This window comes from Hippichthys cyanospilos, chromosome 1 (assembly GCF_059441005.1).
Source record: "Hippichthys cyanospilos isolate Australia breed blue-spotted pipefish chromosome 1, RoL_Hcya_1.0, whole genome shotgun sequence".
Taxonomy (NCBI): Eukaryota; Metazoa; Chordata; class Actinopteri; order Syngnathiformes; family Syngnathidae; genus Hippichthys; species Hippichthys cyanospilos.
In genome coordinates this window covers 15,046,647-15,060,743 of record NC_142369.1, presented here as the reverse complement: position 1 = coordinate 15,060,743, position 14,097 = coordinate 15,046,647, and the positions used below count along the sequence as shown (strand labels likewise).

The 14,097-nt window shown below is 43.2% G+C and overlaps 2 protein-coding genes across 3 annotated transcripts in view; both read left to right on the top strand.

Annotated features, from left to right (window-relative positions):
- The first annotated feature begins 1,269 nt into the window (after positions 1 to 1,269).
- On the top strand, positions 1,270 to 8,378 carry egr3 (early growth response 3). 2 transcript variants are annotated; one of them, XM_088419306.1, is made up of 2 exons: positions 1,270 to 1,705; positions 3,434 to 8,378. In XM_088419306.1, the coding sequence occupies exons 1-2, from the start codon at positions 1,552 to 1,554 to the stop codon at positions 4,492 to 4,494; spliced, it is 1,215 nt and encodes a 404-aa protein (XP_088275432.1). In that variant the 5' UTR covers positions 1,270 to 1,551; the 3' UTR covers positions 4,495 to 8,378. The 2 variants fall into 2 exon arrangements, with proteins under 2 accessions (XP_088275432.1, XP_088275351.1); XM_088419225.1 differs by having other exon boundaries at positions 3,416 to 8,378.
- A 565-nt stretch (positions 8,379 to 8,943) lies between these two features.
- bin3 (bridging integrator 3) overlaps positions 8,944 to 14,097 on the top strand; it is a 40,744-nt gene continuing 35,590 nt past the window's right edge. The window contains exon 1 of the mRNA XM_088419425.1: positions 8,944 to 9,063. Coding sequence (XP_088275551.1) covers positions 9,056 to 9,063 — 8 coding nt within the window. The 5' untranslated portion in view covers positions 8,944 to 9,055. The remainder of the gene's footprint in view (positions 9,064 to 14,097) is intronic.

Here is a 14,097-nt window from a genome sequence, read left to right as displayed (position 1 = left end):
CCAGTAACCGCGTAATGGAATCCAATAGCAATACTGTTTATTTTGCTGATTGGAGTGGCCCAACCTTGGACAAGGAGGATAATGTTCCACTCATTCACACACATGGCACAGCCACAGTTTGTGTAAGCCCCCAAAACACAGAGCATGATTCAGACCAACCTACACACTTTCTTTACACACTCATGCTTCATTGAGAAGCTATTATTAATTTCTTGGGTCTAAATATGCGCATTTTTTGTCATTCGGCTGGGGTATTTTTGTGCGTCTGTGTGTATGCAAAACTTTCCATTTGAGGTCCTAAAGAAATATATCGTGTAGTATTGCCCGTTGACATATGCTGTTTATAAACTATATACAGTGTCACAAAAAAGAGAAGTTGTGTTATTTTAACTTGTTTCCTTCCCACAACTTTGCTTGGCAAAATCGGCGCCGTGACGTTTGGTCTACAGTCATTTCGTCTGCGGCTTTAGATCACTTTTCCACTACTACGACTTCACCCGGAACTTGGCCATATTGGGCAACGGTAGCCTTGAGGGGGCGTGACCGGACGGCTCCTTATTTGGAGTTTCCACATTGTGCTGGTCACGTGGCTCGACCTAACCCAGGCAGCCAAAGCAACTCGCCTTGCCGGCAATGTTGACAAACGGATGATTTGCGTCAGCCGGCGCTGTCCGTGCACGCTGCTTTTTTGTACTGGCGACACGCTCTACTTGTATAATCAAAAGAGTCAACTTAGTCTAGTCGTGGAAGAACGTGAAATCGAAGTGATTGTTGTCTTGAACCAGTTGCAATCCCCTCAGGAGAAATTAAATCCTCACCGTTATACGCTTGGCTCAACGGCACTTGTAGTCTTCCCGATTCATTTCCTTATTTTAAAAGTACGTAAAAGAGAGACGTATTGATTTTGTGTCAAGTTATCAAAAATGTGTATAACTTAATTTCTCAAGTCTGTTTTTAGAATGACCCCTTTTAGGAAAGGTGGCCTAAGCAAGCCCGTTGACAACATGTAAACTCCACGCAGGATTGAATCCCACAACCTCAGAACTACGAGGGGTTGTGATAACCACTCGTGCCGCCTGCCACAGCAACCACCCGTAGCCCTTTCCTCCTTCCACTTGTAGTTTCCACAGGTCTGACGCGTGGGGAGCCGAGTTCCCAGCTCTCTGTCCTTATATGGGCATCTACGTCACGCCAAGGTTCCAGCCCACTATTAATGCCGCTACACTGAAGTCCCCCAGCCAGCTCCAATAGAGCAAGTACACCGCCGCCACTCATATCTTTTTTTTTTTTTTTCTTTTTTGCACAATCCACACTGGAACCACAAGCAGCCCACAAAAGGCATCCCGAGTCATAACACACAATAGTCGCGGGGGTACACGGAAGCGGCGTCGCCTCGGGAAGGAGATTAACTCAAACAGCAACAAAAACTTCGGAACGCACCTGGAGCCGCCGCCACCGGACCCCGACTCTTCGCACCTGACTCCGGGAGGGGGATACACGCGCGCGTCGCCCAACCACCCTCTCGCCTATGCCGGAGTGACTCGCAGTGCTATGACCGGGAAAGTGGCGGACAAGCTTCCTCTTACCATGAGCAGTCTAATAAACAGCATCCCCGACAGCCTGTACCCAGAAGAGGACGTCCCCACGTCGATGAACATTTTCACCAGCACGGAATCTATTAATCACTACTCGCAGATGAACACGGGTAAGGGCATTTACCGCTTCTTCTTCTTTTATTTTAACCGAAGCGCATTTGTTTTTTAGGGGAATAATTAGGGAAGGAGGGGAGCGAGAAGTTGTGAGGCACCTGTTAGCGCGCGGCTTGTTGCTCACATTCCGCCGCTCGATGCACGAGTGGGACTCGAGTGGCGCAACAACACACACCTGTGCAAACCCATTTACTAACCACGTAAATGTAGCCTATGTTTTTATATTTTTGATTTATCGGAAAAATACAGTTAGGGTACTAGTTTTTTAACTCTCCATTCAAATATTTAATAGCCTACCAGATTGTTTATTTATTATTTCAAAATTGCAACTAAAACTAAAACGTCCGTTTGTACAAGAAGCGGGGGTAAAATGACTGCTTAAATGGCTTGTAAATAAAAATCTAATTATTGTTGACACTGTCTTCATTGAAGCCAAACGCTAATATACTTAACGTGATCGTTCCTCCTTGTGAGAAAGCCCGACAAGATTCCTCGCAGGCCCGCGCGAACCCGCCTCTCTTTTATGCACTAAACCGCGAGGCCCCTTTCCCACCTTAATCCAGATTACCCTTTTTATTTTCTATTAATTCCGTCGCCGCGAATTGCAGCGGGTGGCACTTGTTGGCAGGAAATCAATCAGCAATTGTGTGCGTCTCCAGCTCTACGCCTCACACGAGACGTGCGCGTCAACATTTTAATATTTTACTCCCACCTTAAATTGTGCTTAAAATATAATCGACGTGTCGAAAAAATAACAGACAAGCGCACACACGTTTAACCCATAAAAAATCTCATACGCCTACACCCGATATGTAATGAATGTTAAATTAAAAGGTGCCAAATTATTAGTATGGTAAACGTATTTTTATTTTGTCCTTTAAAATGTATAAAGCCTAAGACAATTACAAATGTGAAAATTATCAAATATATCTGCATACAGGTGTGCTCTCTTAATTCCTCTACAGCAAATTATTTTTGCCAAATATAACGGGGGTACGGTATGATCCATATTCCTGTTTAAAAAATCGCCCACGTGAAATAAGGCATCCTGCGTAAAAGAAAACATTTAAGATGGCAAATGTATCATTATCATACACGTTGCGTCTTCAAGCATATTACCCAAATTGCTGCATTCATAGGGAGCGACGTTAAAATGTATATTGTCTTTGCGCTCTTTGTGCACGTGTGAAATTGTCTCATAAATTTTAGACTGACTCATTATGGTCCCTGGGACCTTTTGAGGGTGTCTAATTCATCGCGATTTTTGTTCAAATCTGACGAAGTTTCTTGATGTAGAGATGCTTCAGAGTCCCCCACGCCTCGCCTAATATATACAGATGTGTGTAAAAAAGGCGTCCTCCCCCTGTAAGCAAGTCAAATGATGTTACCATTGAGTTTGGCTGCCCTCCTGAGGGACACAATGGCTGGATCAAAGGGGGTGTTTAGGTTGTGATTTATGAGGGCTTGCGGGATCTCAGAGGGACAGTCACCACTGCTTTAGATGCTCAACTCACTCACTTGAATGGACTGCTCGGAAAGCACTCGCCTTTTTGCATGAAACTTTGAGATTTGGAGTCGGGATAGGACGATCCGAACTGGACTTTGCCTCCAAAAAACTGAGTCGGTGTTACTTTTTACAAAGTGCGCTTTGTAATGCCCGAAGAAACCTTGTGGATTACTTCTTCCTTTGTTTTGCTCTAACCTAGATAATATCATGGATATAGGCATGGGAAGCGAGAAAGCCGGTGCGGAGATTCAGTACGGCTCCAGCTTCCAGTCCAACCGGAGCGGGCAGACCGTCACCTACCTGGGCAAGTTCGCCTTCGACACGCCTCCCTCGGGCGGCATCGGCGGCTCGGGCTGGTGCTCCGACAACAACATCATCAGCCTGGTCAGCGCAGGGATCCTCGGCGTCTCTCCGTCGCCCGGCACGGTGAGCGCGCAGACGCCCTCCTCGGCGGCCAGCATGGGGGGACAGAACTCGGACATGGAGCAGGTTTACGGGCCGCCGTTGCCCGCCTACTCCACCTGCGGCGAGCTCTACCAGGACCAGGTGTCCTTCCACCACAGTCCCGCCACCAGCACGGCTCTTGCTTACCCCGCCAATGACTATCACTCCACGTCCAAAGCCTCCATGGATGGCAGCCTTTTCTCCATGATCCCCGACTACAACCTCTTCCATCACCAGGGGGAAGTCAGCGTGATGGAGCACAAGCCCTTTCAGACTATGGACCCTATCCGGGTCAACCCTCCGCCCATCACTCCTCTGGAAACCATCCGGGCGTTCAAAGACAAGCAGCAGATCCACCCGGGCTTCATGGGCGGCCAGCAGCACGCGCCCCCTCACCACCCTCCCCCGCAGACTCTTACGCTCAAACCCATCCGACCTCGGAAGTACCCCAACCGACCCAGCAAAACGCCCGTCCACGAGCGCCCGCACGCCTGCCCGGCGGAGAACTGCGACCGGCGCTTCTCGCGCTCGGACGAGCTCACGCGGCACCTGCGCATCCACACGGGCCACAAGCCCTTCCAGTGCCGAATATGCATGCGCTCCTTCAGCCGCAGCGACCACCTGACCACACACATCCGCACGCACACCGGCGAGAAACCCTTCTCCTGCGAGTTCTGCGGCCGCAAGTTCGCCCGCAGCGACGAGCGAAAGAGACACGCCAAGGTTCACCTGAAACAGAAGGACAAGAAGCCGTCCGACAAAGGCAACGGGGTGGTGGGGAACCACAGTTCTCCACCCAGTTCCTGCGGGGGGCCCACCATGGGGCCCTCGTGACCATCGCTACCTGCGCGCGGACCGGAGCCTGACCTTAACACGCACTCTGAACATTCGGGTCGCAGCGGGTGACTCTTCCTCTCGCTCGCATCCTCTCCGCACTCGGTTTCGAGATGGAAATCGTTGGTCCGGGTCACACAAGGAAGGCCGCCATGCCAACGTGAGAGGATCTTAGTACATTCCGCCATCTCTGCTGGCTTTGCCCTGGTTCCACTTTTGTACATTTCTTAACTGAGCGCGAGCCAGAATCTGTCGAAACTGACAAAGTAAATAATGAGAGGGGAGCTAAGTGAAAGGGTGAGTTGTCTGAGATGTATGCATTCATTTTACTAGGCTGTTGAAAAGTGCAATTGGTTGTGTTTGTGTACTGTCATGGACACCTTATTAGTGGCACTTGTCTTTTTTTTTATTTGTTTTTGTTATTTTTTTTGTTACGGTGTAGTGTTTTTATTCTATTTGAATGTTGTTTTCTCCGATGAATGTGCCAAATGTATTGTGGTAACTCAGCCACCCTTGTTGTTCATTTTTTTTATTGTGCCTGATTTTTGCCAAACATGAGTGAGATTTGCCTCCGTGCGGGGTTCAAAGAAAGGCCAGACTCCCAAAAAATCTGCAATTCTTGTTTTGACTAAATCTAAATATCCACCGAATGCTTCATGGATCGTGCTGTTACATGGCCGCATGCCAATACACAAATCCTCACTGTCACGTGGAAAATATCTCCTGATTTTATGACTTACAAAAAAAATTCTGAAACAACAAAAACATATTCTATTGTATTTATTTTTGATACTGGATTTCATTAGACAGCTTTTTAAATTTGATTTCAAATGGTGGCTTTGTCAAGCTCTCACCAATAGTGTTCATTCCCACTTCTCCAATTACATTACATCATGCCATACATCAAGTTACGTTGTAATGTAGAGACGACAGCATTTGGATACACTTGACAAAAAAGCAAAAATTGCTGGATTGAGAATCCAAAAGATGGGCAGCTAACTACAGATTAAAAAAAAAAAATCCTCATCCAAATATATTTTAAACGTGAAGACCAAGCTAACAAAGGGTTTTTTTTCTTTTTTTTTTTTTAACCATAATGAAATTTGTATGCAAGTTGTTACAGCTCGGCATGTGATGAAATGCACCATATGTGGTATCTATTTGTCCATATAGCGCATGCCACGGTGCACAATATGTAAATACAAAATGTTTGCATTAATTAAGGAGCTGCTTTGGAAGGAATGCTTGTGAAGGATATGTTTTAGTCAATTAAAAGATTTCATATACATTTAAAATAGCAATTGCACCATCCATGAAGTGGCCAACTCTGTTTCTAAATGACAGCATAGTCTCTTGAACTTTTGCTTGAAACCAACATTTTTTTTTCCCTTGAGTGGTTTTATGTTGACCATTGTGCTGAAAGGAGATAAAACACACACATTATGTCTTCTTCCAGCAAACAATACTCACATTTGCGACTAAAAGATACACTGCAGCTCTCGCTCAAATTGGTTTATATCACCAGTCAACAAAAGCTATCCCTTTTCTTTTTGGCTTATGCTAATGAAACAATTAAATCAGCATCAAATTAAATCAGAACTGAAAAGTAACGTCAGTCACCAAAAGCCACGAGATGTCAACTAATCTTCCATGCACGTTATATGAGATTATTTTATCATTCTTACTGTGCATTTGGGGACAATTAAATATTTCAATCGATTTTATTACAATCCTAACTTCCATAACTTTATTGATTATAATTATCTACCTTTTCAAGAACCATGGAGTTTGTCTGGCAGACCCCCCCTTCCTAACCCCAGCAGTTGGCTGTGCTTTTTCAATGATAGCGTCTCGTATTTGAGCACAACTTTTCTTCGATTTGTTATCAAATCTGTCAAACGAATGAAGAAGTCGGGATGAAAAGTGAATTGTGTACACGCGCAAATGCTGAAAGGGGGGTTTGAACAGAGAGCACGTTGTCGTAGAAGCGTCACTCTGTGCTGGAACAACCAGTTTTCACTGCTGAGCATCCTGGCCAGTGTCCACTGACTTTCCAATTATTTTGGCCTCACGGGGTCTTTTCTCAGCTCATCTACATGGATAAATGAACAGGCGCCCAGGAAATTGAACACAAAGTTTGCAGAAAAAGGTTCAATTTAAATCTCTTTTTACAAATCACATTGGATTGTTGGCAAGATTTCCTTGAAGATGTAGCAGATATTCCCATGCAGTAAGCACAAAGCAATATAGTCTATGATGTGATTAGATAGAGGAACTATTTATGTTAAATGTATTATTGGTGTTTCAAGCGTTAGCCAGTGATTATACAGGCGGGGTGGGTAACCTTTTTTTTTTTATCATTATTATAAAGGGCCACACAAGACAAAATTATGTTGAAATATTTGTTTGTATAGTCTACACATTTGTGGATTGAACACAGATTTTGAATAGCAATTCCTTTCTTTTGTTTTTTTTTTTAAAGAATTGCATGGTCTGGATCAAATGCGCTTATGGGCCATAGGTACCCCACCCCTGTTATAGTTTTTTGAATATATTTGACCCAAAAAGGAAGCTATTCTTAAATTGACACTTGCTTAGTGAGAATGGATGTGTTTAATTATATAGTGACTGTGGCCTCCTCGCCGTTGCATTGTGTTGAGGAATGCAGCGCACTGTTTTCTTTCCATGACTAAATGAAGCCATGTAATTACAACCTCACATATTCAATATGTCATTGGTCACATCCTCTTGACTGTGTTTGTCATTTCTGTATTTTTTTTTGTAATGAACAGATGGATTCACGCTCTCCTCATTCCCACCCCCTCACTCTAGTTTGGCAGTAGCAGGAAAAAAAAATCCTGTGTGAATCCTATAGATTTTTGTTGTTTACAGAATATTAAGCAGTTTCTTCTGCGAAAACAATATCATTTATATTTTTACAAAACCGGAGGGTTGAATATGCCTCATTTTCCTCCTCAGCTCCACGTTGGACACGATCCAACATCAGCAGCCATTTTGGTGCCAAACTGGGTTGCAGGGTTGGCTGATCAAAAACAATATGCGATGAAAACTCCAAATCGCAGAAAAAAAAGTGACCTCAGTCTGCTTGCGAGTGGAAGGCAGCCGTATGCTAATGTTTGTGTTTTAATTGTCCGACTGTGTAGATAGTTCAGCCTACTCATGGGGTGGCTTCAGGGATCTTGTGGCTATCTTGGGCAGTGTTTCTCGACCCCCCCGAAGTGGAGCAAATTTATGTTTGAATTTCTTTCAGGATTTACCAATTTCAAACCTGTACAACCTTTGAGGTTCAGCCAGTCCATTGAATACTGTTCGTAGTGGTTACCATTGGTTTTGGAGGATTAAGTGGTATGCAGTGCTTTTCCTAGGGGGGAGGCAAAAAAAAAAAGAGAAACACTGGTCTAGGGCAACACTACGGTGTTCACATGCGCTCTGTTTTTCCGTTGTTGAGTTTTTTTTTTTTTTTTCTTTTTCATGGCAGTATATCCTCATGTTTGCATGTGCACGGAAACGTTCCCAAGCGCTGCCTGCCCGATGCTGTGGGCGGTGTTCATTTCTTTATTATGCATGAAAATACAGCGGGTGGGAATAATGGGATACAAACCATTCCAGGATGGACAATTTGAGACGCACACTGGGATAACTGTTCCGTTTTTCTTTTCTTTCTTTTCTTTTTTTTTTAATAAAAACAAGAGGTCTTGTTTGAAATGTTGTGGATGTCTTTGGACTATTTTCATGTTTTTATTACCTTACAATAAGGTCCTGAATATTGAAATGAATTTTACTCTATCCTTGTTTACTTGTCATGCAAATGTTTTGTCATTTCTATGTAAGTACTTGAATAAAGAAAGATACCACATACTGAACTTCTGGTCCACTAAATGTCTATATAGTACATTCATTTTGTGTATCGCTTATCCTCATCAGGGTAATGGGGCACAAGCGTGGTGGGGTGTGCCTGAAAAGTTCCAGGACTTGTGTCACACAAGCTGTATTAAAATCAGATTGGCCCTCTTGGTTAAACCATCTACACCTTCTCTAAATTATGCATTACAATTGTTCATTTCTGAGTAATCTGCTCTGGTGTTTAATACACTTTCTCAGCTTTTATGTATTCCAAAACGGGCCTACTGATGACACCCTTGGTGGGTCAGGATGCTCACGGCATTGTGACCAGGTGCATTGCCCTTAAAACACACTCCTTGTCACGTGATTTAATTGCGGACCTGCTGGTTGACTTGTCTCGCCCGCGTTGAAGAGGAAATTTCATTGACTGAAATATGAGTGCCGTAACTTTTCTATACACTGCTTTTGGACAACCATTTATAGTTGTGTAAAAAAAAAAAAGAAAGACAAAATCACTCGTTCAATGCTAATATTTTTAGCTTTGGGGAAATTACAAGTTTAAGGCTCGGCGCTTCCCTCGGAGGAAGCTCAAGCGGCTGATCCTCCAACTTCCTGTTTGTCGTTTGGCCGAAAGGTATGAGTTCCTGAAAAGAAAACAGACTCCCTAAATGAAACTGGATTAAAAGTTCGAGCAAAAATGAGCTGGTGAGTCGCCGTTCCCCCGAACGAAAACAATTCGGTTGCGGGCAGTCTTACTAAATTAGTAAAGCCTGAAATTATACCTTGGGCTAAAACGTGTCGGGCTTCAGCTATTTCCTGGTAGCCAAACAACTTTCAAGCTAAGATAGCGCTAGCTTGAACAAACGGATTACACGTCGACTATACACTTTTCATGCTTTAACAGATATATTTACCGCTCGTAGCAGTCATTCGGTAGTATGAGCAACAGCAGCGTAACTTTTGCGGAACACTTTATTTTGCTGTGAAAACAAGTTCGCGTCAAGAGTGCTAAGCTAACTTGTCTTTGCTACAAAGAGTAAGGATGGAAGAAACATACGTGTGTAATTACGCGCATTTATTGTTTTTTTTTTTTTTTTTTTAAATGTGTTTGGAAATATTCTGACCTTAATGAGTTGACTAAACAAGCAAATTAGCTGAGTCGTCATCAGACAAGGGCTCTCGTCGTTTGTTTACAGCAGGACAAGTGTTCCTTGCTTGGGTCTGTATGCCCGTTGCTGAAAGCCCCGCACAAATGAGTATCGTTGTCATTTGTAGAAATTAAACGGACATGAAGTTATGTGTTACACAGTATATTCTAGATGCCATTGGGCTCTGGGCTCTCACAACATTAAGTAACACAAATATTTGTATTGTGGTTACATTTTACACCGAGAGCGCATAGATAAACACATTTTTGTAGATTTGCAATGGTTTGATAAATCATCGATAAATAACGGGACCTTTTTAACCCCTGGGTGTCCAGGGATTTATCACTAGTCTGGTCTCACCCAACTTGGGCTGACTTTCAAAGGGTCGTTACATTGTCAAATATAAATATATATATTTATCTAAATGTTCATTATATATTGTGTATTACATACGTTCTGTAGCATCAGCTCTATAAATGCTTGTACAGCATAATATATATATATATATATATATATATATATATATATATATATATATATATATATATATATATATATATATATATCTTTCCGTAGCTAAAAGAAAAATGAGTTGGTTGGATAGAACACATTTATTTACACCTTATTGAACTTTATAGTGGGTTTTCAAAACATAATTGTCTAGATATTACATATTATCACTTTAAGCTTAGTCAACAGTGCAGTGAAATCGCTAGCAAATGGGAATGGTAAATGTTACTTCATTCATATAACAGTTCCCACCTTAAAAGGTCTTCAAAGTGCTTTCCACTTGACAAATCATGATGCAGGGGGGGTGTCAGTATCTTGTTCAAGGATACTTTGACACGGTCACAATAGCAAGGATCGAACCCACAACCTCAGGGTTGCAAGATAACCAATCTTCCCTTGAGCGAAGTAGTTAAAAACATCCATAACTTATGCTGCACAGCTTATTCCTGCGTATGAACAGATACTAGTGGTATTTACAAAATATTGATATTTTCACTTTGCAACAGTATCCAATAATAATAATAGTGCTTTTCTTGACACTCAAAGACTCTTCACAATGGACATATTATTCTTGCACTCAAAAAAATTCTTACACTAGTAGTGATTAACTATGATCTGTAGACACAACTGCCCTGGAGCAGGCAGATGGAAGCACGACTGTCATTTTTGCATTTACAGTCCCTCCGACCAACTACTGGAGGCCATGTGGGTAAGGGTACGATCATGTCTAATTTGGACAGAGTGGGATTCAAACAGCCGACCCTTTGGTTGCTGGATGATCTGCTCTACTGCCTGAGCCACAGCTGCCCCAATAACATTTAAATTACCTCTAAATTGTCATAACTTAGCGACATTATCTGTAAGTTATTCAACTAAAATAGTAATGGTCTGTTTTTCTTCTGTCTCTTGCTCAAGATTTTTTTCAACATATCTCATTTGCTGTTTGATGTGATTGATTGTCTGCTTGGCTGCACGGCAACTGTCCATGAAGCGATAATGGGCAGCTCAGAAAAAGTTGTTTCAATATATAAAAATGAATTGTACTTTTTAAGGGTTGTAAAAGTGTGGAGTGTGCCGGACTTCAGAGTTATGGAAGATAATGAGTGTTACTCTTATACTATACAGACTTGTTCTGTCCTCCCAAGATGTTAAGGTGGTTTTCGTCAAGGTAGACAGACAGCGAACAGCAAAATGAGGGCAACTTCTTTAATAGTTGTGTCGTTCTCACTCATTTTTATTTTGTAAAACTGCAAAGAATAATATATACCAAACATACAGTAAGTATACATATGTGAAATTTACATTTTACCAAACCAACTGTGAAGATTAAATCCAATATACAACCACAAATAATATTCTCTTCTATATGAGATGCTAATGAGCTAACACAAAAATGCTAACGAGTCAACACATACAAAGGCAGCACCATTTAACATGCTGATATAAACTAACATTAGCCAGCTTGTTATCTATAATAACACGAATGACCAACCATGGGCATATTAAGGTAAATAATATTCCATGAAAGAAAACGACTCACAGACACTTGTGGGCCAGCTCTTGTAAGGATGAACAACAACGTGTGGCATTGACATAACTGATCCCAACTGGATCACCTCCCCCTCCCTTTCAGAAATGCACTCCCAACAGCGGCCAGAGGCGGCGCCAAAAAACGAAAACCAAGGCACAAGTCTAACTGTTTTAACTGCTCCAGAACACTCCTCGCCTGGTATAAGTCCTTTATACCACTATGTATTTTGTTCTTTTCGAGTCTTGCTTGAAGGTTCCTTCTTGTCCTCACTGGGAATGCTCTTGACGTCGAGACCGATGGGCCATTCATTGCATTTGACTTGTTCGTTTTTAAGAAGGACAATGTCTCCAACTTGGGTGTTGTAATTGTCTTTGCTCCATTTCTTCCTGGTCTGCATGTTTGCCAAATACCCTTGTAGATCTTTTGGGTCAAACTCTTCTTCTGGTGCAGGAGCAGCACACGCCTTTTGTGTGAGAAGCATCGCTGGTGTTAAGACAGTGGGACACTCTGGGTCAGGGTCGATGAAAGGGTCTAGCTTTGACAGGGGGTTTGTTTTGGAGACAGGTTTTGTTTATTGTCGACTGAGGGTGCAGGACTCTTGTCGTCTCCCTTCCTTATGAGCACTGTGTTTCTAAGATTGTCTGGTTGGTCTCTGTGGTGAGTGTCTCCCAGTTGGTTTGCAGGCAACTTTTCTTTTACATCGATGCTGTTTGTGCATGGACTGATATACGATGGTCTCCCTTTGAGCAGTGTGTTGGTTTTGAAGGTCTTCTCTGTGGTTGGCTTGTGTGTCCCTTCGAAACTGACATCTCCTATCACCACCCAGCCAAGGTCAAGACGCTGGGCAAATGGCGCGTCCTGTGGCCCATTGCGTTGTTCTCTCACCTTGTGCAGACTCAACACATCTCTTCCTAAGAGCAGTAAAATTTGTGCCTTTTCATCAAGATCTGGGATTTTGTGTGCTATTGGCTCCAAGTGTTGATGATGATGTGCAACATCAGGAGATGGTATCTCAGAACGGTCTTTTGGAATCATGTCACACTCAAGCAACGGAGGAAGAGGCACCTTTGTGTGGCCATCAATGGATTCAATGATAAAGTGCTTTGCTTTTCTTCCTTCCATTTCCACAAGACCTGAGCAGGTTTTGAGTGTGTATGGCTCCTTATGTCCTATGACACCAAACAGATTGAAGAACTCAGACTTCGCAAGAGAGCGGTTGCTCTGATCATCCAAGACAGCGTAGAGCTTGACTGACTTGTCCCTCTGTCCTTCTGGATACACCTTGGCTAGGCAGATTTTTGCGCAAGACCTGGAACTACGCCAGTCTCCACACACTTCCGTGCACAGTGTTGTTGCTGAGGTTGAGTCTGTCTTCTCTTCCGGCTCCTCGCCGTGATCTTCCAACTCTGGCTGTGGATTGGTGAGATTTGTGTCATATGGTGGAGGACCTGGGTGTAATGCTGAAATGTGTTTTTTACTTTCACATTCAATACAGATAGTTTCAACTGTACAGTCCTTTGCCCCGTGTTTGGTGGATGCACAGCATCGAAAACATATCCTGTTCTCTTTCAGGTACATTTTCCTTTCTTCTAGAGTCATGTTGCGGAAACCGCGACACTTCCGGAGCGGGTGCGGTTTCTTGTGGAGAGGGCACTGTTTGTCTGGATTGTCAATTGTGTCGATTTCTGGAGCGTCAGACCCCGACTCATTTATGATGTCTGTTTTTCTCACTGAGATATGCGTTCTATTGAGGTTGTTTGTAGGTTTCTCCATTTTCCCTGCACTTGCGGAGTGGAAGAAGAAGCTGGGGTCATTCCTGATCCTAGCTTGCTCTTGGATGAATCTGGAAAAGACGGTGAAGGGAGGGAATGTGACCCTGTAGTCTATTTTATAATTGGATGCTTTGGTTATCCATTTTTCTTGGAGTGCATATGGCAGTTTCTCCACAATTGGATTGACACCACGTGCTGTGTCAAGGTAAGCAAGTCCAGGTGAAAAACCTTCTGCTTTAGCAAGCTCCAACTCCATTAAGAGGTCTCCTAATTCTCTCAGTTTGGCTCCATCTCTGGCAGATATCCTTGGGAATTCTTCGATTTTTTTGAAGAGACTATATTCAATCATCTCAGGAGCTCCATACATTTCTTCTAGGCGCTGCCAGACCATTTGAAGGCCTGCACTAACATCATGAGCCCGTGCAGAGCTGACTCTCTTTGCTTGTGCTGCTGACTGTGGCCCAAGCCATGTGCAGAGAAGATCAAGTTCTTCTCGTGGTGTCAGTGATAAGCCCTTGATTACGTTCAAGAATGAAGCTTTCCAACCACGGTAACTTTCTGGCTCGTCATCAAACTTCTGTAATGTGGCTGACACTAATTCTCGTTTCATGAGATATCGTGCCACATCTTCGATCGGCGATGAGTCTTGGGTGATGTGATGAGGAGGTGATAGGCGAGATGGCTCGCAGCAGCGTGTAGGCTCTGTATTCTGCTGATTAATGGGAGGATGTAGCTGCAACAAATGTGGATGTGCTGGTTGATCCTCATCTCTCTTAAG

Excerpts from the sequence above, each read along its gene's own strand:
- egr3 (XM_088419225.1), top strand. The coding sequence starts at position 1,552 with ATGACCGGGAAAGTGGCGGACAAGCTTCCTCTTACCATGAGCAGTCTA. Across the intron at positions 1,706-3,415 it reads CTACTCGCAGATGAACACGG|ATAATATCATGGATATAGGC; the intron begins GTAAGGGCATTT and ends GCTCTAACCTAG.